This window comes from Pleurodeles waltl, chromosome 4_2, assembly GCF_031143425.1.
Source record: "Pleurodeles waltl isolate 20211129_DDA chromosome 4_2, aPleWal1.hap1.20221129, whole genome shotgun sequence".
Classification (NCBI taxonomy): domain Eukaryota; kingdom Metazoa; phylum Chordata; class Amphibia; order Caudata; family Salamandridae; genus Pleurodeles; species Pleurodeles waltl.
In genome coordinates, this window is record NC_090443.1 from 362,655,601 (window position 1) to 362,681,790 (window position 26,190).

At 47.6% G+C, this 26,190-nt stretch overlaps 1 protein-coding gene across 1 annotated transcript in view; it reads left to right on the forward strand.

Moving 5' to 3' along the window:
• The window catches only part of LOC138293867 (guanylyl cyclase C-like), a 695,267-nt gene that overhangs the window by 294,221 nt on the left and 374,856 nt on the right, over positions 1–26,190 (forward strand). Inside the window, exon 12 of the mRNA XM_069233168.1 lies at positions 10,878–10,983. Within this exon, the coding sequence (XP_069089269.1) occupies positions 10,878–10,983 (106 nt within the window). The remainder of the gene's footprint in view (positions 1–10,877; positions 10,984–26,190) is intronic.

Genomic DNA, 26,190 nt, shown 5'->3' on the forward strand with positions numbered 1-26,190 from the left:
CATAAAGATTGCAGTAAAGGACTGCATGATCAGTCATCAAAAGCAGCAGTCCAGGCACTAAGGCCCAGATTGATATTAGCTTTGCACTGAATTAGCGTCATTTTTTTAATGCTAATTCAGCCCAAACCTAACTCCATATTTATACTTTGGCGCTAGACCCGTCTAGTGCCAAAGTTATGGAGTTAAAGCCTTTTTTTGCTGTTCCTGGGCAAAAAAAGACTCTAAGGCCCAGGCGCCTTATTTATCCTCCAGGGCAAAAATGGTGCACTGGAGGGAGGCAGGCCTAAATAATGTTGCAAAGCTTGCTTAGCGCCATTATTTAATGCCTGGGTCAGGGCAGGCGTCAGGGGACCTGTGGGCCCATTTTCATGGTGGAAAACCATGGAATGAGTTTACAGGTGCCCTCCCCAGGCCCCAGGGACTCCCACACCAGAGGGACAGCGGAGGATGGGGGACCCCATCCCAGGTACGTATAGGTAAGTAGAGGTAAGTATTTAGCATTTTTTTTAAATGCCATTGGGGGCCCTGAAATGGGCCCCCCACATGGCACTGGGTGCAATGGCCATGCCCAGGGGACTCTTGTTCCTTGTGTTAGCCATTGGCGTGGTGGACATGACTCCTGTCTTTTATAAGACAGGAGTCATGTGGTCTGGTAGGTTTTGCATCAAGAAATGACGCTGGGGTGGTTAGAGTCATCAATTTTGACTCTAACTAGCCTAATTTCATTTTTTGGTGCAATACCCCTTTCTCCCATTCCTCCACCCCCTCCCGGCTAACATAATTTTCCTTGACCCTGGCCTTCATTTTCGAAAGGTGGTGGTAGTATGCCCTCGCGGCATGCCAAGTAGCGCTAAAGCTGGAGCATTTGGCATAATCGAACGCGTGAGAAACAATGTTCTGAGGAAGCAGTGGTATGCCAGAAGTAAAAGCGGGCTGTGCGGTGGTGAAAGTTTGGCAAGTGGATGGAAGAGAGCAAAAATTTGTATCACGTCCCATGGAGGGAGAAGTAAAACAGTGTCTGCAAGTTGCTGGCCACTAAACCAGTGAGATGCCCACTGTAGTTGTGATCCTAAATAGTAGTGTTCAAAATTAGAGACATTAAGTCCGCCGCTATTTGTGGAAAGATAAAGTTTATGCAAGACTACTCTGCGTCAAGTATTGTGCCAAAGGAGGTCGCCTATCATGCGTTCAAGAGAGCAAAAAAGGATGCGTGTATGTAAAGGGGAAGATTGGCGAAGTAATTTAATAGACTCGGCAGAACAACCATCTTTGTCAGGGTTATAATGGCAATGTCTGCCAGAAGGACATCTGTGCACTTATTGCTCAGGTTAGATTGCATCAAAAAAGTCTTCCTGTGCATGATATATGCGTGTCCCTAGATATCGAAACATGACAGTCTGCCATTTAGGTTCCACGGCGTTGACTGTGTAAACTGTATTTGGGATGTGAGTGTTAAAAGGAAACAAACAAGATTTTGAACCAGTTAATACCTGGCCCAGAAACAGAGGCGAATTCAGCGAGTGGTGTTGCTGTAGAGGGTGGGATGGGCCGGATGTCTCTCAGGTAAAGGGGCATGTCGTCTGCATAGAGCGATGCAGAATGTATACCATCGCCTAAGGGAATTCCCCATTTTCGTCTCTCTATGCGTAGATGGTGTGCTAATGGTTGAAGCACTAGGAAGAATAGTAGTGGAGATATTAGGCAACCTTGACGAGTTCCTCCTTGTATCACCTTTGGGGCAGAAATGTGACAACCGATACAGACTCTCTTGATGTCCTTGAAAAATCAGTGATTCCCTCCATTAGAGGTGCTTCAACTAGATCATCTTCTCTATAATAACAAACAACTGTCCAAAAAGCAATTCTGTTGAACATATCCACCATCAGATTCCCCACCTTATGAATATCCTCTTTTAGGATTTTCTTAAGGCAAGACATACACAGGAAGAATATGTATCACCAAAATCATCGTGACCAAAGGTAAGTAACTTTTTGTCTCCTCCTCAGGCCCGCAACTCCCAGTGGGAGAAAACGGCTCCAGCACCGTCCCCCCTCCACTCCCACTCCCACCCATTCTGTGCTGTAGCCTGGGCTGCAGCTTGTGGGTGCTTGTTATTGGGAAAGCCTGGTCAGCACTGTTCGAGAAACAGGCACCGGAGCAAAATATTTCCTTTTCTAAAACAGGCAAGTTCAGCTTCTTCTGCTGCTGGGAAGAATCATCAAAGGAGAGGGTAGAAGTCACTGGTAATTCACAATACCCAAGGGCACAGACTCCATGGAGGGCAATGCCTTTTGAGTGTTCCCCATTGCTAAAAGCAGAGACAATGGGGCATATTTATACTCTGTTTGCGCCGGATTTGCGTCGTTTTTTTTAACGCAAATCCGACGCAAAACTAACTCCATATTTATACTTTGGCGTTAGACCCGTCTAGCGCCAAAGATCTTAGAGTTTGCGTCATTTTTTAGCGTGGACACCTTCCTTGCGTTAATGATATGCAAGGTAGGCGTTCCCGTCTAAAAAATGACTCCAAGGCATGTGCGCCGTATTTACACTCCCGGACAAAAATGACGCCCGGGAGTGGGCGGGTCAAAAAAAATGACGTCCAGCCGCTTTAGAGTAATTTTTTAACGCCTGGTCAGGGCAGGCGTTAAGGGACCTGTGGGCTCGGAAGGAGCCCAGAGGTGCCCTCCCATGCCCCCAGGGACACCCCCTGCCACCCTTGCCCACCCCAGGAGGACGCCCAAGGATGGAGGGACCCATCCCAGGGAACTTAAGGTAAGTTCAGGTAAGTATATATATTATTTTTTTTGGGTGGCATAGGGGGACCTGATTTATGCCCCCCTACATGCCACTATGCCCAATGACCATGCCCAGGGGACACAAGTCCCCTGGGCATGGCCATTGGGCAAGGGGGCATGACTCCTGTCTTTCCTAAGACAGGAGTCATTTCAATGGGGGTTGGGAGTCCAAAAAAATGGCGCTAATCGGGTTGAGGCGAAAATTTTGCCTCAGCCTGACTTGTCCCATTTTTTGGCGCCCAAGCTCCATTTTCCCCTACGCCGGCGCTGCCTGGTGTAAGTCATTTTTTTTTACGCATACCAGGCAGCTCCGCCGGCTAACGTCATTCCATAAATAATGCGCCCGCATGGCGCTTTGGAATGGCGTTAGCCGGCGTTAAATTGTTTGACTCACAACTGCGTTGGCGCAGTTGTGCGCCAAAAAGTATAAATACGGCCCAATGTTTGTCCATTAGCAATGGGATATGAGAGCGCCGGTGGACTTGAAAGGGGAACTCCACCCTCTCCTAACCTAAAACATAACCTCACTTGCCAACATTTTGCAGGGGGAAAGTGGGGCATTTCCAAAATAAATCAGGGAATGCATTTTCCTAATTAACATACATTGAAAACTAGGCAAGTTTAGGCGAGTTGACAGGTGAAAAAAAGCCACTTTGTCTTGAGTGTCCCACTTGATTCAGGGCTATTGTAAGTAAGTGCACAAAATAACAAATAAGATTGTATGTAAGTTGCATTTATATAGCGCTTGCTACCCATGACAAGGGGTAGAAGGAGCTATATAAATGCAACCAACGGGAGAAAGAGTTTTTTTTCTTTTTTATATGGATTTAAAAGGATTTAGTGTCCATCAGACAATCCAGAAATATTTGCCTATAGCATCATGCATTCTTGGGGGCGGGGAGGGGGAGAGCAGAAGAGTGCTTGTGGCTTATTTATTAGTCGGTACTTGGAGTTTTGAAAAGCTAAGAACATGCAAAGTGATGTTGCCAAATAGAGGTTGATGGTGGGTGGCAGCTGCACTAATTACTGGAGAAAGGGAGTTTGAAAAGATCATCCCACAAGCAGCCTCTGAGTAAAATGTCCCTGGCTGCCTGTTCTGTACCAGAAGGAAGGCCAGCTAAGGCCTAAGCATTGATGTTGCCTTGTGGGTCAGTTAGGTGGTATTGTCATCAGGGTTATGCCTTGACAATAACATTATGTAACACAATTACTTTAAAATTCTGTGTACACAGGCAACGTTGAAGAGCAACCCACCCCTGTGTTCCCTATCTCATGATTGCTCTGTGGCTCTGTTTGGGTAGGGCCAGACATTTGCACCACAGCTGGGACAGGGCCTAATTTGAGCCAGTGGTTGTAGGTGGGTCACACCAAAACCCATTTTTGGGGATCAGAAGTAATTTTTCCTCATTAGACTTTGACTCAGAACAAGAAACAAAAACACAAAAGGGTGAAAGAAGTAGGTAGAGAAACACAGAAAAACTGTGACAAAGAAAGAAAGTATGGATGAAAAAGTACAGAAAGAGCCTGATAATATGGTAGAAAGTGTCTAGTGGTGGGTGAAGAGGCACGAGGTGGAATCAAGACTATGCTGCCTTGGTATTCACCATACTGACATTTAATAGCACTGCACATGGGCTTCTGAGCAAAGCCTTGGGCCCCATCACTTATTATTTTACAAATTAAGCACTGTGACACATATGAAGTGCACTATTCTGCTGTGCATTGTTGAGGGCTCATTTGTGCTGACATTGCACATTCCATCTCACAAAACACCATGTCTGGCTTTTGCCCTGGGTAGTTGATAGCTGAACATATAATAGTTTGACAAAGTGGATCATCGTGGCACTGTGCATAGACATCACCTGCCACTATGCCCACAAAAGCTTTCTTTAGCAAAACCATGGTGTACCTTAGACCATTTGGCCTTTGTGTGTTGTACCTCTTGGTCCTCCTTACCATCTCTGTGAGTGGCATTTGGTAAGCATGGAGGAAAAGGGTGCACAGCTTCAAACAAAAACACACAACACAAACAAAGGCTCTGTTGATATGTATCCTGGCTACACAACCTCGGATCCTTGCTGCCCTTCGAGCTGACCCACTTTTGCAGTCAGCTGGTGCCTGCCCTGCCTTCTACTACCCTATGCCAACTTCAGGCTGGCAAGTGTAGTCCCGTGGGTTAACACATTTGCTGCTGAAACACAGTCGAGATGCCTCCCTTCTTTTTAATGTCCACCTGTAGAGTGAATTTTAAAGTTCAAGCTTGGTGCCAGAGACAAGTGCTTATTTCTTACGCAGGTGAGTGACCCAATAAGGTTAAGGATGGCTGATGTCTGGGTTAATACCCTTAATCAACCCATTGCCCCACCACAGATTTAATGCAAATAAGTCCTCCTGCACACTGCTGCTCCACTACTCCCCCGCCCATGGGGAAATAATTAGAGTAAAATCTGGAATTTCTCTGAACGTATAGGGAGAGATGCCAAGGTGTTTGCCTGCCCTCTGGCCAACCATGAATATTTCTCTGCAAATACATTAAAACAGTGAAGTAAAAAACAAAAACGCTCACTTAGACATCACACTCCTGTAAGAAAAGTTTAGCTAAAAGGATGGATAGGTGGATACAACGAGGAGACCTTTATCTGGCCAAGGACCCATGCAGAAAGGCAGCAGGTGAGCAACAAGGGTTGAGGAGGCAGTAGTTTAGCAACGTGCCGGGAAATGTGAGCCTGACCTATGTCTATCAGCTTAAATGCTGGTTGCCTCAGATGGTGCAGGGGTTTTGCAGATCTTGTGGGCTGCATACCCGGCTCCCACTGAAAATGTAAATTTTTGCACCCGATGGCAAATGCCTAGGACATCTCATCCCGCTGCCCGGACTAAATGCTGATGGCTCCAACATGGAGCCCCCTTTGTTCTTGTTTGTTCTTTGTCTTTTGCTTTTCTGTCGAGGCATGCAGTTTCCTTGTCATATGTTGTAGTGAATTTTGAGTTCTATCACACCGTCCATCCATAGGCAGTCAACTGGTTCTCAGCAATGTTCACCCTACCCTCTGACCCTGCAGTCACTCCTCCCACATGCTGTTTCGTCCTCTTCTGCTTCCTGTTATCTTCCCTTTTCATTGATCTCCACCTGCTGCTTCTCACTTTTCACATTTCACTTTTGTCGTCTTCTTTATCTCTTTTCCTCTGTATGTCCTTCCCTGCTCTTTCTAAATTTCTCCACTACTAATGTAGACCAAATGGACATACCAAAATTACATAAAGGCAATGACTGTCAAGAACTTCACAACAAAGCATGGATGGTAAGGAAGACGGGTGAAGAAGAAGGTGTACGGTTGAGAGGGAATAAGACAACAAGGTAAATAAAAATGAGAGGTGTAATGGTGGTGCACATCATCACCTCCCCAGTGTGTTGCTGCACCTTGGATCGAGAAGTACATTTCAGTGCATGTTAGATTAAGGAGAGGAACCTAAAACTAAAAGTGGTTGCAGCTCTAGACATATGGCTGAATACCTAGAAGATATGTGAGCTCCCGCAAAGATAAAATGAGTTCCTGCACATACATTGAAAGTGGGACTCTTTCACAAACAGACCCCCATCTTGTAGAGTAGAGCTTATTCACAGATGGAGCTGAGATCCTGCACAGATGCAGCCAAGTCCCTGCATACATAGTGCTGAAGCCCTGCAAGACAGAGCGGAGTCCATGCACAGGTTGAACTGAGCTCCTACAGATATATTGTTGCGATTCTTTACGGTTCTCAGTCAGAGTTGAACTCTTTCAGTATTCACTGCCACAGAGTAACACTGAGCTTTTGTGGAGGCTTGGACACTGGTCCCATGCTCATAATCTGTGGCAGTACCACAGGCCACTCACCCAGGATAGTCTCTAGCATGGCCTGTCTCTGTTAGGGTGTGAGGCGGAGAAGGTGGCAGAAAGGATGAGAGTAAGACAGACAAGATTGAGGGAATAAATTATGGAGAAAAAGAAACAAGGTAGAGAATAGTGAAGGAAAAAAGACCAAAAGTGTGAGAGAATACGGAGGGGAAAGGTGAGAAAGTAAGGAGAAAGTATAAGAGGATAATGTGACTGAGATGGGAAAGAGAGTATAGTGAAATGAGAGATCATAGAATGAGTGATGTGTAAACTAGCAGCACGATAATGATGATAAGGCAAACTTTACAGAACATTTCACCAAATCCATTTGCTCCCTTCTTCACCAGATAGTGGGCTATGTCATTGCTCCCAGTAGATGTTGCAGGTATTAGTCTCCAATGAAACATTTTCGACACAACCATCTTTTTTTCCCTAGCAAATTAGGCACTTGGCAGGGGTGAAGGTGTTGCACACATGATATAGGGGGTCATTCTGACCCTGGCGGTCACCGACCGCCAGGGCCAACGACCGCGGAAGCACCGCCAACAGGCTGGCGGTGCTTCCTGGGCCATTCTGACCACGGCGGTAAAGCCGCGGTCAGAAAAGGGGAACCGGCGGTTTCCCGCCGGTTTACCCCTGGCCCAGGGAATCCTCCATGGCGGCGCTGCTTGCAGCGCCGCCATGGGGATTCCGACCCCCTTCCCGCCAGCCTGTTTCTGGCGGTTTACACCGCCAGAACCAGGCTGGCGGGAACGGGTGTCGTGGGGCCCCTGGGGGCCCCTGCACTGCCCATGCCACTGGCATGGGCAGTGCAGGGGGCCCCTAACAGGGCCCCACAAAGATTTTCAGTGTCTGCGTTGCAGACACTGAAAATCGCGACGGGTGCCACTGCACCCATCGCACCCCAGCAACTCCGCCGGCTCCATTCGGAGCCGGCTTCAACGTTGCTGGGGCTTTCCCGCTGGGCCGGCGGGCGGCCTTTTGGCGGTCGCCCGCCCACCCAGCGGGAAAGTCAGAATGACCGCAGCGGTCATTTGACCGCGGTGCGGTCTTTTGGCGGTCTCCACCCGGCGGGCGGCGCCCGCCACCCGCCGGGGTCGGAATGACCCCCATAGTCACTTGGTAGTCACGTTTCAGAAAGGTGGTGTAGTCAATTTTTAAAAACTGTGTGTCACAGGAGGAATCACAAATTACCCTCAACATATTTTGCAGAATTCCGTCTTTCATTAAGATCATGTATACAAATAAGCATTGAAATGTCAATTTTTTGACTCCTTTAAAGTTAAATGCTTTATTAGACACATCTCTGAAAAGAACATAACACAGCCACATTGTGACATTGGCAGCATCCATAACACAAAGAATAGATATAGGGCACGTGACAGCAGAAGGAAAAGCAGTCCAAGTGCTGTCAAACAGATTAGGTACAAAAAAGGACTTCAATTGTGAAACCGTCCCTGCAGAATGAGTAGATGTCAAGCAGCAGTAGAAATGTGTGTCTCTCACAGAACAGGTACAGATGAGACAGCGGCAGTGAAAGCCTCCCTCTGTTAAAGAATATGTGTGTCCTGGCAGCAGCAATCTAAGATTCACAACATATTGGGATCCTACAGTGCAAGCTTTCTTTCCTCACAAAACTGCTACTCCTTGACAGCAGCAAACATGCTTTCCTTGCTCACAGTAGTTAGCAGCAGTGCAAGCTTACCCACCGATTAAAACAGACACAACCTGGCAACTGACAGCACATGTGTAGTCACACTCTTTTACTTAAGATGCTTCTGTCATATCCTGAAACGTCTGAATCAAGCATGCTAGGCCCTGCTGTTACCACAGCTCCTGCCTTTGGCATATCTTGGAGCCTTGCTGTTGTCATAGAGTCTTGCTTTCAGTGAGCTCCTGTCACAAAAAGCGACTGTTGCTGCTCTGATCAAGTGTCAGTTACTGCTGCTCTCACTCTGAATAATGCTGACAATGGATATAACCCATGCCAGTTGCCCTGTTTCTTTAGCTCATTGTGCACAAGTCAGTCATCCACTGCTGATCCAGCTGTCAGCCACCCTGCTGTTACCTCTCACAGCTTGGTTGGAGTAGGCAACCCCCAAATTGAGTGAAGGATGTGGCAAGCATAAAGGCTGTGAGATTATCTCAACTTCAGGGGTAGAGGAGGAGACGGAATTTCCTGCAGCAGCATCAAGCTACAATCATGGTTCTCTCAGCAGACAAAAGGTCTAAGCACTCTCCTAGACTGCTAGCTATCCCTTCTTTCTTCCTGTGAGAGATCATCAGGCATCTGTTCAGGTGGAGGAATATAAGCCCCACACTGGATGGGGGTCCAGGTGTTGTCCACTATCTAGAGTAACAGTAGCCCAGTGTGAGAGTTGCAGAAGGTTCTTGGGCATGCTCACACCTTCCCTGCGATGTACTATGCCCAGATCTCCGTCTGGCAATCCTCATGTCTCAGTCTAATTCTGCAGTGTCTTGTGCTGTTGATCCTCATTTTAACAAGATCTAATCTAATTTGTACATAGCTTCAGCTCCTCATGAACATGGCTGCAAACATTATTTACTACAATGCATTTCTAGTGCAGCATGTGCACATTTAAATCTTGTCATCTTTAGCCAGCCCTCTTTCATGCGGAGAAAGAAAAAGTGTCAACACATGTCATTTATCATGTACTTTAAACTATAGTGTAGAGGGACATAAACAAGCCTCACCCTTAAATGAAAGGCAACATAAGTAAAGTGCAATCCCTGCATGATACCTACATACCATAATTATTTGCACTCAGTCTACTCACTAGTCATCATGGGGAACTCAACATAAGGCCTATTGATAAACATCAAAAGAATACTATTGTTCACAAGGATTTGTTTGGTGGATTTTTGGAACATCTTCAACTACATACTTAAGGTTCTTTGTTACATCAGCTAAGGAAGTAGTTGTGGTCTAGTGACCAAATCAACCCAAGCAAGCAACTGGTTTTGAATCCAGTATGGCACTGTAATGCCAGTGTAGGGAGAGGATATGGCATAACGGCCAGATCTGTCGACTTTGGAACTGGGGAACCAGGTTCAAGTCTCAGCATCAGCTCAACATCCTGTGATTCTGAAACAATCACTTAATCTCCCCACCCCCCAAAAGATAAATAAATAAAATGACGTTGTACATATGTAATGTAGCTGGTGCTCATGTGAAGCTCTCCAATGCATTTGGGTCACGTTTTCTCTCAACTGCAAAAAACTATGATGTAAGTGTGTGTAACTTAAATATTTAAGATCTCACTTCATTTGTAAAATCTTCCATTGCTCCATATAAGGCACAACATTCTGTTGCTTTCTAGCTAGGTCTGAGCTGTATAAATATAAATACATGCATGTTTTCAGATTGTGAGCAGGTATCCCAGCTTGTTCCACTCTTTGAATGCCCCTCCCTTTTAAGCTCTTGGTGAACCCCTATGATTTTGAAATCCAGATAGAAGCCCTGCATAATTTTCTTTATCGCAGTACATGATCTACACCTTTAATTGGGTTCATATAAATCTACTTCTTGATGTCTGTCAGTGCAACTTCTTGTGCTCATTGGGGGATCCTTGCACTAACATCTTGTTCCCTGGAAACATTTGTTTATTATGCAGCTTATGTTGCTTTTAGTCAGAAAAGGGACCTTTCCAAGAGGGCTTCAGTGCTTTCTTTCTGTGTGTCAGACATGCACACCTGGCACTAGAATCAGTGGGTACCTTCCATCTTGCAGCCATCAGATGCTTGCAGGTCTGCTGGATACTCTCGATGCTCCAGCAGTGCTTACTGTCTCAGTGAAAAATATTGGCAAAGCCAACAGATCCGACTTTAATCTGCTAACACATTAAATATATGGCACACAGATGCTTTTTGCATGTGTTAGAACATTAAAACCAGGCATGTTGGCAATGTGAGATCTTATTTTCACTTTGAGGATGTGTCTACCCTGATTGTGTAAAGTGATAGCATCGCTACTTTGGCTGAAGTATTAGAATCCCCCCGATCAGCTTAATGTTGAGGTGATCTGGAGACGTTTATAAAAATCTATAAGCACAGGTAGATGGTTGCTGTAACTTCTTCTAATAAAATTAGTGTTGATTTTCCTAGTGCTTGAAGAGAGTGGAAATGGTGACCTGTACTCCATCTTTCCTATGACACTAATCATATTTTTTATTTGGGAAAACAGGAAGTACTGCAAGGACAATGAGCTGCGTCTGAAGAAGTGGGCCCACATCCCAAGCGATAAGATCCTCCCACTGGACACCAAAGAGACCAGCCCCGTCAGCCTGAAGGTAGGCAGTTGCAGAAGTGTGAGTAAGGTGGCCAGTGAGAAAACCAAGCCATGGAAGTTGCTAACAGCTTGTGTCAGGCACTAACCTCAATCAAACATGGGAACCAATGATGTGCACAATCAGTCATGGAAGTTGAACCCCAGTGAAAAACTGGAGGGGCAAACCTCCCGGACTGGAGTACACTTTTGCCTGTGTGAGTGTCATAGTGCTGAGATAGTAATAGTGGTCCCTTGGGTTCGTATCCTTGGTGTCAGTGCAGGAGCTAAAAAGAGGATGTACAGGGTAGGGATTCCTACATGTAGAATTCAAGAAACTACATGTTGGAGGAGGCGCATTCTGGTTGGCTGAGGCAAGGCCCTAGCCATGCAGAACTTGCCACTCCAGCAGGGGTGGTGATTACACTCGCTGTATAACCTTCGCTCACCTTTGGGTAGCTTGGCATAGAGCAGTCCGGTTTATCACACAGGCAATGTGTGAAGCAATGGCACAGCCCTTCCCCCCACACAACCACACTGAGCGGCACAAATGAAACTTCACACACTGTGTAGATATATAGAAATTGTATTCAACACACATATTGTCAACACAACATGAGAATAATGTAACACTGGGCATAAATCATCTTAAGCAATGGAATTCACAATACTAGGGCCAACTGTGTGTAACACAAACCGCAGTATTAACAGCGAGAAAACAATACTTTCCCTCCCTACACCCTCATGGGGTGCCAAACTTTGTCAGACAAGACGCACCCTAGAGATTACCATTATCAATGTAACACATAAATTAAGGGTGTACCCTGGTTCCCAATATTAGCAGCAATAGGTACATACAAGATTTAGAACACTTTCACATAGAACTGCCGCCTAGGCCGCAATAGTAAATCATAACACCAACCTTAGGAATTCACTTGCAGACCAACGTGACCAGCAACATCAAGATGCTGCCCTTGCATTCACCCGCACTCACTCCCACACATCCACTCTGCACCGCTGTGCAGTGCCATGGGTAGTGGTCGGCTCATCCACACACACACTCGTAGGCCCTCGCTCCCGGCACCCTATAGCGGTGCCCTGATATCCGGCTAGTGGTTGTCTCTGTGTCTGCAGGCACCCTGGGGCCCAAGTCGCCCTCCACTCACCAACCAACTTCAGCTATCCGGCACACCACAAAGCAAAGATTGAGTCACCCTTCCCCTAGATTCTAGGCTGCTCGCGGCCAAAGTCACACTTCGCAGGATCCCGGCGTTGGGGGGAGGAAAGACAACAGCTGATCCGGCAACAATTAGCAAGGACGTTTGGGCTCCCAGTAGGAGGTTCAGTCAGAGGCCTGCAACTCAGAGGGGGAGTGTTGCTGGGGCCACTCACTAGCCACCGCTGTGCTCAGCCAGACAATCCACTGTTACCAAATACTTTACCAATTTCACCACCTACGGAATGGAGGTGCACTGTTTGGTGTGTTGATTTTGGTCGCCCTCAACAGTTCCGGTTACACATGAAGAGTTACTCAGTCCGCACCCCCTGTACACAGAGGTGCTATGTCTGGTTCTGGTGCAGAAAGACTTGAGTTGCACCAGACGGTTACGATCCCACGTGAAAAGTGCTCAGTACTGCATCTCCACAACAATGAGGCACAACGTGAGGGGCCTGATGACCTGGGCCGGCACCAGCCATACGACCACTCCAAAGACAATTACCAGTGTGGTATCTGCTCGTAAAGAGGCACGTAGTCTGGTGCGTGATGACTTGGACCGCATCAGACAATCCCGGACGCTCCCACTAAGAACGTAAATCTTGCACCCCACTGGAATGAAGTGGGAAGCATCCCGAACAATGAGTCCTGAACAACAAAGTCGTGGAAGACGAAAGCGAAACAACGCTTTCGTTTTCCACGACTTCCTTGTTCAGGGCCTTAACCACGCATGTGTGAACCATGTACATGCGTGGTTAAGGCACAGAAGAAGGGAGTCGACGCGACGAAGGAGGAGGTAAGTTGGGCTGGGGCTGGGGCTGTTTTTTTGGGGGTGGGGTGGGGGGCTCAGGTGAGTAAGGTTTAGGGGTGGGGGGGTCAGGGTTTAGGTTTTAGGGGTGGGGGGTTGGGGTGCTCTAGGTTTTAGGGGCAGGGAGTTGGGGTATTTTTAGTTTTTGGGGGTGGGTTGGGGGCTCGGGTGATTAAGATTTAGGGGCAGGGGAGAGGGGTCAGGGTTTAGGTTTTAGGGGTGGGGGGCTGGGGTTGGGGTAAATTTGGGGTTGGGGGGTTGGGGTGGTTGTTGGGGTGGGGGGGTCATGGTAATTTTTAGGGGTGGGGGGCCAGGGGGAACGCATGCTGGAACCATGCATGCTGATCACTAATGCCTTTACCAGGAATGATTTTATAACGAAAAATCGTTGTTAAGGGATTCATGGTAAAGGCATTAGTGGTAACAATGAGGTCGTTGTTCCGACCTCGTTGTTGAGGCATGGGTGGTTGAAGCACTCGTTGTTCGGACATACAACCGACTGAAGCACAACGTCCGGCACTCAATGTCTTGAGTTGGTCCAGACAATCCGGTCACACAAGGAACTTTGTTTCTGTACCTCCTTGGAATGAGGCATAGTGTCTGGTACACAGTGTTTTTAGTCGCACCAGGCTCCTGGGTCTCACACTTTGACGCAAGTTCAGCCTTGCCATATGAGGCAGAGTATGGCAGCCCCACCTCTGAGGGTCGACACTTATGAATGGGGCATAGCATGCAATGCTGATCACTCAACAGAAATATGAGGCACTCAGCCACCGTGGGTCACGTGGGGTCCCTCACTGGGTGATCCTGTTCCCACCACTACACATTTCGGCATGCAGAGGTGCCCACAATGAAGGGCCACTCACCTGAAGTGCAGCAGTACTCTGCAGTCTCCTCACCAGGCAATTCCTGTCTCCAGGCAAAAACCTTAGTCCACGCTCACGCCGCTGCTGCCAGCTGGAGTCCAGCACACGATGATGGTGCAGAGGACCACCCTGCCCTCCATCGGATGATGTAAGTCCCTCACAGGAGTTCTTTGATGTCCCTGAGACCTCCGCAGAGAACAGGGGGCAGGCCAACCTATCCTCAGAGCGCACACTTTGAGTTACTACACAGCAGCAGGCAGTTGGCTCAGGTCAGCCATAATACAGGAAGGGTTCCCGTATCCCTTCCTTGGATAGCTATCCTCCTGGGCCCAACAGACCCCTCTGCCCATGTGCACCATGTGGTCCAGCAGTACCAGTCCAGTGTAACTGTATGCAACTTTCCCTTGCTGAAGGGAAGTAACCCTAGTTATACTAAAGTATGCCTTTGAAGTTCAAGGAGGTTCAAAGGGTTCTCTTTTGAAACGTAGACGTCTCCCCTACATTTCGTCCATGTCGCCCCGAGGCCATGAAATGTAGATCTTTCTCTTTAGTGGGGCCATGCTGTTACTCCGAGAGGTCAAATGTCAGAAATCTCTCCATCAAGTCGATCTATCCCAGGCTCCAAATAGCAGGGGTCTGCCTTTCTGAATGCCCAAGTTTTATAGCTGTTGCTTGGGGAATGCACAGATGTGCTCTTCCCCTGCAGCCAGTGGAATGAAGCTGAATTTGCAGAACACACAAGAGTTTTAGAACCTAGAAACGCTCATTTACTAGAAGTGGCATTTTTAGGGCTTTAATAACAAAACCACCTTTACCATCAGATGGGGGTGTTGTTATTCTGAATCCAATTATACTAAAGATCATGAGGCTGCTCCCCTGCAATCCACTATTGCAGCCAGACCTAATAAGACTCTTTCCCCCATGGTACTCTATTGGCAGAGCAGCCATCATGGGCAGTGTGAACACGCATGTATATTCTGCACTCCCTGGACACATGTGCCCTGGCACACACACAAGCCTGCAGAGGCAGGCTGGACACTCTACTGGCCTGCGCTATCAGGCTCAGTTCCTATATTAGAATACCCATGTGTAAGTATGCAAACCCTGGCAAGTGCTGCCAGATCCAGCATCTATACAAGATACCACCTGTGTTCCAGTATGCACATACGGGCTAGTGATGCCAGTCTCCAGTTACACAGGGCAACACATGTGTGCAAGTATACTCACACTGGCAAGTTATGCCAAACTCACAATAGGTATGATTCCCTGGTGCTGGTAGGCACCTAGGGGCCAGCTCTGCCAAGCTCAGCATATATATATATATATATATATATATATATATATATATATATATATATATATATATATATATATATTATATATATATATATATATATATATATATATATATATATATATATATATATATATATTTATATATATATATATATATATACTGTATATATATATATATACTGATTGACATGGAGAGGCCAACTTGGCCAAGCTCCATATATATTCAGGCACCCCCATGCAAGTGGGCAGAGATTGGCAAGCTAGGCCCAGCACAACATACATGAAACAACCATTGTGTAGGTGGGCACACCCTGGTCTCTTGTGCCAGGTTCAGCACCTCCAATGGCCCTCTGGTGCGAGTGCACACCCCAGGGCCTGCCATAGCTGGTCCTGCCATGTTGGTCAACTCCACCTCTCAACCAGTAGAGGACAAGTGTGTGCACTTCCACCGTGCAACAGTGCCCAGGGCCCAAGGCCACTACTGGAGGACCGACCCATCCCATTGGCGCAGCCGACCCTTCTAGGAAGGGGACACCCATGTGGGTGTTCTTCCCTACCAGGGTAGTTTACACCTTTGTATACCTGCCTTGCCTTACACCTACCACCTGCCCTGTCTTCGGTGGCCCTCCAGGGGAGGTATACGGCTAGCTCAGGGTTAGCCCCCACATAGGGGTGCCAACCTGCGCACACTAGCACCCCACGGGCCCCTCCAATCACATCTAAAACATGGTTGACTGTGTCTTCTAAGGGGTGGCACACACTGTGCAATGTCCCCTTAGTAGCCAGGACTGTACCTTTCCCGAATATGTGGGGTACCTTATTTACAGGATACTCCTGTGTACAGCACCTCAACCACACCCATACCTGCTCTTTCCTAACATAGTTAGGAACATAGTTAGGAAGGGTGTGCGCACTTTCCCACTGCCATATAGTGGAGAAGTGCCCAGAATCCGAAGGTCATGCACAGGGGGTCACAAAGACTGGGAGAAAAAAAGCTAAATGTTTCAGGAAAAGTCCCCAAAAAGTGCCATGTCCAACACCACATAACCTTGTTTAATACAGTGGAGAACCCGCCGCCTCACAGAACCTCCAGGCATCACTTCTTGGAAAGGAAATAAGACTCAAGGTAAGGGGGAGGATCCCTCATCAATACGATGCGACAGCAGTTGTGTTCCTGGCACAAGACAATGCTTGGAGATGTTCACAATGTATCCTAAAGGTCAAGGTCAAATGAGTAGCAGTCCCAAAGGCACGAGCCATGAGCAACACAAAACCTGGGACCTATTTCGAAGAAGATCTATGACATGCATCAGTAATGGGGGGGGGAAAGGTTGCTGACCCAAAAGGAGGAGTGGAAAGCACTGAACAGTAATGAGAAACAGAGACAGTAGAAGGACTAGACAATACCACCATGCATGAGAATAAAAACAAAGTTAATAGTTCTCCCCCTGCCTGGCCCTCAACCCCACCCCAAGGCTTGACCTGAAAGGGTCATATGGAAGGCAAGAACCAAGAGGCACCCCCAGGAGGGAACTGGTAAGAGCTCCTTGAGAATAATGGCACACAAAACTCAGGAAGCAGCCATAGGAAGATAAAAGTGGGCAAGAGTTGCTGGAGCACAGGCATGGATATTGGAGTCACTAAGGGACTTATTTACAAGCCCCTAGGGCCACCGGAGCGTCAGTTTCAGCAATGCTCCGGTGGCGCTGTGTCCATTTCCACATTTACAAGGTGGCCATAAGCCATTTGGCGTGGCTTAATGCTGCCTTGTATATATCCCCTCTCCCCTGTTTCCATGCAACACCCATTGCTTTTGACACTACCCCAGATTTACAAGAAATAATAAACCTTCGGCAGGCCCAAAAACTACCACCACCCCAGGGATGGCGTTAGAGTGGCGCACCGAGGAGAAATACTTTTATTTATTCTTGTTTTTGCTTTTCCTATGTGTGTTGCATTAAATAATGATGATTTGCTAGTTCTATGTGTGCTGCTTTCTGCAGCACACACAGAAGTAACAAATCGCCATTAATGATTCTTTCTGTGCAGGAAGGGACACCTTTCTACACATAAACAATCATTCCCTGCAACGCAGGCACCCTTGCACTATGTTGCAAGGGTGCCTGCGTTGGTGCTAGGCATCTGATTTTAGCGCCATCACAAGGGGAGAGGACAGAAATGTGCCATATCTTGTAGATACCAGCTTACTTCTGCCCTTTACCACTGGCGTAGGGAGAAGCAGGTAGACACTTGCTACAACACCCTGCGCCACGAGAGCTTGTAAATAAGCCCCTAAAATTCTGAGGTGGTGGGACTATGCTTAAGATGCTGGTACCAACACATCCAGACATTCCATTGGGCATATTACTGAAGCCTATAGGTTCCTATGTTTCCTCATCAACACCATGAAGATCTGAAGCTGTGCTGCAGAGACACTGTCTTTGCATTCTGGGCACTGGAACTCTTCATTTAGAATGCCAAAACAAAACTACAAGTACCAGAATGCAAAACTGGCAATGCAATAGCTGCTAGGATACCTCTGTGATCTGCACCAGAAATTCAAATCCCAGTAAGGCCAATTAATTTTCCGTCCTCTGTACCAACTAACTCATTAATATGAACACCTGTTATTTCCATTTCTTTGAAACAACAGGTATAAAAACAAGTTACTATTTTATTGTGGGTGGTCCACTAACTCCTCTTGTGGGGCAACTAGAGGTCTAGGGGGAAGTGTTTCCTCGCCTTTGTAAATTAATGCATTTTATTTGCATACAGCACACTAGACACTTAGGGGCATATTTATACTCTGTTTGCGCCGGAATTGCGTCGTTTTTTTTTAAGCAAATTCGACGCAAAACGAACTCCATATTTATACTCTGGCGTTAGACGCGTCTAGCGCCAAAGTTCATGGAGTTTGCGTCATTTTTTAGCGTGGACACCTACTTTGCGTTAATGATATGCAAGGTAGGCGTTCCTGTCTAAAAAATGACTCCGAGGCATGTGCGCCGTATTTACACTCCCGGGCAAAAATGACGCCCGGGAGTGGGCGGGTAAAAAAAAATGACGTCCAGACGCTTTTGCGTCGTTTTTTAGCGCCTGGTCAGGGCAGGCGTTAAGGGACCTGTGGGCTCGGAAGGAGCCCAGAGGTGCCCTCCCATGCCCCCAGGTACACCCCCTGTCACCCTTGCCTACCCCAGGAGGACGCCCAAGGATGGAGGGACCCATCCCAGGGAACTTAAAGTAAGTTCAGGTAAGTATATATATTTTACCCTGATTTGTGCCCCCCTACATGCCACTATGCCCAATGACCATGCCCAGGGGACATAAGTGCCCTGGGCATGGCCATTGGGCAAGGGGGCATGACTCCTGTGTCTTTGCTAAGACAGGAGTCATTTCAATGGGGGTTGGGAGTAAAAAAAAATGGCGCAAATCGGGTTGAGGCGAAAATTTTGCCTCAGCTTGACTTGCCCCATTTTTTGACGCCCAAGCTCCATATTCCCCTACGCCGGCGCTGCCTGGTGTACGTCATTTTTTTTTATGCACACCAGGCAGCTCCGCCGGCTAACGCCGGCTAACGTCATTGAATAAATACGGCGCCCACATGGCGCTTCAGAATGGCGTTAGCCGGCGTTAGATTTTTTGACGCACAACTGCGTTGGCGCAGTTGTGCGTCGAAAAGTATAAATATGGCCCTTAATAGCTCCAAGTCTGTAAACTGTTTTGGCAAGTAAGTGAACTAACAAAAGGAGCAGAAGGTGATTTGCCCTAAATCACAACATTTGTTTAAATGGTGAAGCTGGGATTTTAGACTTTTTTTTCTGGTTCTAGAGTTAGCTATGTAGCAGCTCCTTGTTAAATTCTTGCAGAGGAATAATTCATGCTAACCCAGAACCTTCCCTGTTTATTGACAAGCTATAAACATCTTGGAAAGAGTACGTGAGGGCTACAAGGTGTGATTTGTATATTTTTATGTGAATCCCTCTTAATATTAACGTTCTTTGTAGCACAGCGATTCCCAAATAGCGAGGTCTCAAACTTTAACCAACAATGTCAGCATATTTTGGAAACAAGAATTTGGGGCATATTTATACTCCATTTGCGCCGGAATTGCGTCGTTTTTTTTGACGCAATTTTGACGCAAAACTAACTCCATATTTATACTTTGGCGTTAGACGCGTCTAGCGCCAAAGTCCATGGAGTTAGCGTCATTTTTTAGCGTGGACACCTACTTTGCGTTAATTATATGCAAGGTAGGAGTTCCCGTCTAAAAAATCAACTCCGAGGCATGTGCGTCGGATTTATACTCCCGGGCAAAAATCACGCGTGGGCGGGTGAAAAAAAATGACGTACGGCCGCTTTTGCGCCGTTTTTTAGCGCCTGCAAAAGGCAGGCGTTAAGGGACCTGTGGGCTCTGAAGGAGCCCAGAGGTGCCCTCCCATGCCCCCAGGGACACCCCCGTCACCCTTGCCTACCCCAGGAGGACACCCAAGGCTGGAGGGACCCATCCCAGGGACATTTAGGTAAGTTCAGGTAAGTGCTTTTTTTTTTTTTTTTTTGTGGCATAGGGGGGCCTGATTTGTGCCCCCCTACATGCCACTATGCCCAATGACCATGCCCAGGGGACAGAAGTGGGTATGGCCATTGGGCAAGGGGGCATGACTCCTGTCTTTGCTAAGACAGGAGTCATTTCTATGGGGGTTGGGAGTGAAAACAAATGGCGCAAATCGGGTTGAGGCGAAAAAATTGCCTCAACCTGACTTGCCCCATTTCTTGACGCCCAAGCCCCATATCCCCCTATGCCGGCGCTGCCTGGTGTATGTCGTTTTTTTTAACGCACACCAGACGGCGCCGGCGGCTAACGCCGGCTAACGTCATTCAATAAATACGGCACCCACATGGCGCTTCAGAATGGCGTTAGCCGGCGCTAATTTTTTTTATGCAAAACTCCGTTGGCGCAGTTTTGCATCAAAAAGTATAAATATGGGCCTTTGTTTTTCAAATTGGTTCTCCAGTTCTCCTTTCTGTTTAGTCTTTAGTGCTTCTTTGTTAAGTGGACAAGGTGTATTTCGTATAGCATTGAAATCCAGCGCACTCGAATTTTTGTAGTGCCATTTGTTTTTACATAATCTCCAATCTTCAAAATCAAGCGCTTGTATTAAAAATAGAGGGGCTGAGGAAAGACAGGCAGGAAAATAACCTGTATAAATCTTTGTTTCATTAAATAAATCTTGATTGTACTATTTCTTGCATGGGTAAATCAGTAGAGTTTTCATGCACTAGCCACTGTCTGTGCTCCTCTCTGACTGTCTGGACTCGCATGCATGCACTGGTGTTTTTCTAGGCCTTGGGCACTTCTGAGCAGCATAGAGCCGTGGGCAGGAGTCTAGAATTTCTTTCTTCTACCATATGATGCAGCCAAAATAAACCAAGTGCAACCTAGTTGGCTGCTTTTCTATACCCCGCAGTCAACCTCTTGACTCAAATGCAGATGAAATGAGGCAGTTAAGAGGGTGATCCTGTTAAGTTGGAGAGTGAATGTTTGTTGAAGGTCGGTATAAATTTGAAAAGTGGGTGAACTCATTAAAGTCGATGGAGGCATTATGTTTGCAGACCTGCCAACTCACAAGGTACCACCGTGTGACACACAGTATTGTCTCCTGTCAAAAGGACACCCGGTGAGGAGCCAATATCATACGGTAGAAGGGAAAAGCTGGAAACCACTGGAAACGTCCATTGAGGGGTGTGAAAGTGTGGAGTCCTGCTGAACTCATATTAGTGTTTGCAAACTAATGTGTTACCAGCCACTCCCTCTTTGGATGGCCTTCTACACTCGCCCAACACCTATCCATCACAGGCGTCACCAGTCAGGTGAACCTACCAATAAAAGAGCCCTGGCGCTTGGGCTTGTGGCCAGTGGTATGCACCATAACTCTGTGTCCATGTCATTCCTGAGTTAGCATGAGGGTCTAGGGCCCTCAACACTACAACAGTGACAAGCGGGTTGGATCCCACGTGTGTGCTGGCAGCAACCCTGCTGTTCCTCGTGGGAACTGTAGCCCCCATCTAAGTCACCCACACCTACTGCCAGTGCGACAACTGAGGCATCTGGGACATGGCACGCCTCAAAAAAGCAGATGTAAGGCTTCCCTGTGAGGGAACCCGATGGCGTCCACCGATATAGTTCCTGCAGCCATCAGCCTTCCAAGATACAGCTCGCCCACCGGCATGGCCCCCAGAAGCAGGAAAGCAAGGAACAAGAGGGAAAAGACCTCATGGCCCACTTCCGCGACTCTAGTTAAGCTGTGGCCGAACTGGAGCAGTGCCCGCCTACTTGCTGGGCATGAGGTGAGCCCGCGGGTTTGAACTGTGTGAAGTAGGTAGGGACGGTGATCTGTGAGAGGGGGTGGAGTGCTGCAGCAGACACCCAACAGTTGAGGTGCACCATACCTACACAGAAGACACTGTGTCGGTGATGAGACAGCGCCCACCTTTTGTAGTGGCTGAAATACCTGCAGGCACAGCCCTGCAATCCTCAGCATCGCTGGGACAAGAACAGTGCAGGCGCCAACCACTGACTGCCGCCCCAGGTGAGAGAAGGGTGTAGTGGCTGCACCATGTGAGAAGCACATCATCTATGGCCCGCAGTTGAAGTGAGATTGTAATGCCCCTGCGGCCTTACACAGCACACTGAAACACACTGATGGCTGCTGTACAAGTGCAGTGCCTCACTTGCTTGAACATCCTGAGGCTGTATTTAAACCAAATGCCCCAAGCGCCTGTCTCTATAGCACCCTCCTGAGAGAGATGCCAGTGCGAAGAAAGAGGGTGCCCTACTGGCCACCTTCAGTCACCCCGGGAGAAGAAGACACTGTCTGCAGAGCACCAGCCATCGTTTTCAGTAGGAAGAAGCGGCACCAACAGGAGGTGTGGGGAACACGGCACAGCTTGCAGCATCAGGAAGGCTGCAGTGGGCCTCTGAAGCAACCACAGCACCACCTAGCGGTCACTAGAAGCTCCACACCATGCACTAAAAAAGAGGTTAGAGTGCCCCATACCTACATCTCCAACCCCGCACGGCTTACAGTTATTGAGAGGATGCTGAAACAGGGAAGGAGTAGCTGCAGCGCTGCAGTAAGTATCTGTCCACCCCAACTTCAATTACCAGGTCAAAGCGAGAAAGTCAAGACGGCACTGTTACAGTGCAAAACGCTCCCTCCTACATGCCTGATTCCCAGTAAGGCCAGCTCTGCCTGTGAAAGAATGCAGAGCAGAAGTGTTGCAAATGGGACTAGGTGTTGCAACAGCACCACCTAGTCCCATTTCCCACACCAGCACACCAGCTCCTGGAAAGCACACAGCAGAAGGAAAACTGCTCTGCCGCTACAGCAAAAGACTTGCAGATAGAACACCACACAACCCCGTGTTGGCTGCCTGTCATTCAACCAGGTGAGAGACTGATAACCCCGCAAAGAGCCCCAATAAGCCAAAAGCTGCCCCAGCGAGGAAAGCTGCCAAGAGTCTAGAGAAAGCCAAAGCCCTAAAGCCAAAGACGGCAAGCCCCGCCAGACAGCTAGCAAGCCATGAGGAGAGCTTCACGCACACCCCTTGTGGCTATCTGCCACCACCGCAGTCAGGAAGATGGCGCTGCACGCCCCTGGTGGTGAACGGTCACCACCATAAGAAAGAAGAGCAAGCGTGCAAGGCGCCAGCAGAGGGCACCCTTAAGAGACTGTTTAGATGACCTGAAAGCCCTCAGTGAGTGAGAAGACACACTGCATAAAAGAGGCCCTGCCACCTGGCCACCCCAGCACCAAATGGCCACTGTTGGCCCTTCAAGGAAAATGTCACACTGAATGACTGACCCTGCCAAGCACGCATGAACCTAGGCAGGGCCTGGCCACCCAGTGGCGCAGCCTCAAGGCGCAAGCACTATGCCCTCGAACCAAGACTGAAGGAGGGTGATCCAGCAAGCGGAGCACCAAGAAGATCCCTGAGGAATGGACAGGACGTGCGAGAGGTCCACAAGGAGAAAGCCAAATCCTGCATACAGCAAAGGACCTCCGAGAGGTCCACGAGGAGAAAGAATCAAGTCCTATTGTCTGGACTAAGCCTGCGAGAGGCCGCAACAGAAGACGATACATCATCCTAGGAGCAGGACACAACCGGCGAGATGTCCATCATTCAACACATGGCATAACGTACCTCGCGCAAGAGAATGCAAAGGAGAAGAGAGAGGAGCGTGACACAACTCCATGTCGTGAAGAAAGTTAGAAGAAGAAAAGAGTGTGACAGAACTGTCACATGGAAGATCCCGACAACCTCAGGCAAGGAAGGAAGAAAGAGGAGTGACATGACCAAACACTCGTCTCACTACCAGAGAGTACATCCAGCAACAGATGCCAGCCACCGGGGTGTAGCGACATCACTGGAGACATATGTCCCCTGGGCATGGCCATTGGGCCCAGTGCCCTATAGGGGGGCCCAAGTTAGGCCCCTATGGCACTTTAAAAAAAATAAAAAATACTTACCTGTACTTAAAGTACTCGCCAGAGGATGGGATCCCCCCCATCCTCAGGCATCCCTCGGGTGTGGGTGGGGGTGTCCCTGGGGCTAGGGAAGGGCACCTGTGGGCCCATTCCATGGTCTCTGACCATGGACATAGGCTCACAGGTCCCCTAACGCCTGCCCTGACCCGGGCGTTAAGTAATGGCGCTAAGCAAACTTAGCCCCATTATTTAAGGCCCCTTTCCCCTGTGCTTGATTTTGGCACGGGGGATAGATATGGCGCTAAGGCCATATCCTCATTTTTTGCCTGGGAACGCCTACCTTGCATCTCATTGACACAAGGTCGTTTTCCGCTAGCAAAAAATTACTTTAACTCCAAAGCTTTGGCGCTAGAAGGGTGTAGCGACAAAGTAAAAATTTGGAGTTAGATTTGCGCCTAATTTGGCACAATGCAAGTATAAATCTGGGCCTAAGTGCTCACTGAAGCAATACACAGTGCCATTTCCACTGACTTGTTCTGCCCGGCTGCTTCACGATACATCCACTCATTTTGTGGGAGTTTTGTAACTCTTTGAACAATAAGCAGCCACATAGTATACAACTTGATGGCTGCCTAATAACATTCATCTGTTTTATTAACCTTTCAGCTACTTTGTTTTTTTTATCAGTGTACTAGTAGTCTTTGAATGTTTTGGTTGTTCATATTATTTCATTACTTTACATAGTGATATTCAAAAAGTATAGACTGAAATCTAAATAAAACGTATTCTTTGCCTTTTCTGTGTCATTACATGTATGTTTTATTTTGTAATGCTTGCAGTAGGGTGGGGTGGTTTTCTTTCAAGCATATTTCCAAGGTTGCCCTGAAGACATAGCGTTTGTGTAAATTGATGTTTCTCACAGCAGGAAGCACTGGGTCTGACTCCAAGCTGGAATTCTCACAACATGGGCACAATGAAGCATGAGATCTTCCCAATCAGGGGCAGAGGGCAGACTTGGCTTCTCTTTGAAAAGCAGAAACTGCAGTCCCACCCCTGACCTCTGCTATCTGCCAAATGGCAGTGCTCAGGAAGACTAATCCCCATCTTCTGTTAAACAAAAAGCTTCTTTGATTTTCTTAAGGTAACAGGTGAGTTGACAGATATGCCCCAACCCCTTTCCTCACTCAGAAATATGAGGGAGCAAACACTTCAGTCCCCCACAGTTTCTACGCACAACGGCAGAGGCACGAACATGATTACAAAAAAACAGCTAAAGATGTGCTTAACCAGTATTTAGGTTAACCTAGAGGAGAAAGCACCTGATGCAGACCTATAATGTCCTATATGCATGTTTTTTTCAAAGCTGCACTTCACGGCCTCAACCACATGCACTCACACTGGGTCAGAGCTGGCAGATTGCAGACACGCAGAGTCTGAAGTCTTCATCAGTGCCACTCTATTTGCAGCGCAATGAGCCATGGCTTTCAGAAACAGAGGGGCATATTTATATTCTGTTTGTGCCAGATTTGCGTCATTTTTTTTAACGCAAATTTGGCGCAAAGCTAACACCATATTTATACTTTGACTCTAGACCCGTCTATTGTCAAAATATACCAGTGTGCGTCATTTTCTGGATGCGTGAAACCGCCTTGCATTTATGAGATGCAAGGTAGGCACTCCCGTACAAAAAATTACTTATACACCTGTGCGCCATATTTATCCAACCGCGCAAAAATGCACAGCTGGGAGGCGGGACCGGAAAATGGCGCAAATCCCGATTTGCGCCAAAATGTAACGCCTAGGTCAGGGCAGGCGTTAAAATGGGGCAAACACACCACTACTATGCCCCACCTGCATGTCACATGTAGTGTGAGCAGTTTGGGGAATTGTCTGCGTCACATCCTCTAAGTGTAGGTTCTGTCCAAATTGTATGTTGCCACCTTCTTGTCCTACTCAACCCTCCGTCTACTTCCATTATCATGGTGAGGCCTTTCACTGGCTGTGGGTGTTCTAATGCCACTTGCACCACACTTAACAATCTGGAACTGACCCAGTCTCTGATATTTCACATCCACCTATATGTTGCTAAGACCTAGCATATACTATTTATAGCATTGGCATAGCACGATACAGGTGTCAGCATTGGTAGTGTGTAATGCTGATGTTGGGGAATGTGTGCTACATTGGATTGCACTGATGGTCCTGGGAGTTTTCCATTTCCTCTTATGACTGTGTAGGTGTGTTTAACTAGCTAGACACATATGTCCTCCCCTCAATGGTGTTGTTTTAGCAGTATGACAGTTGGGATGTTGCAGGGTGGCATTGCAGCTATTGTAACACTGGCACGGGGTAGACCCTGAAATGTGCAGCATGGGCATGACATTACTGCTGTGTACTTCATAATGTTCACAACAATACCTGATGTTTATAGCGCCTATAGACATGAGCATTTGACAGGATTTGCACTTTGTTAGGAATTAAGGGGATTGATAACGTCATCATCTGGAACCCTCTTTTTTGGGTGTGTTTGATCCATGGGCACGTAACTGCAATTGGCTAC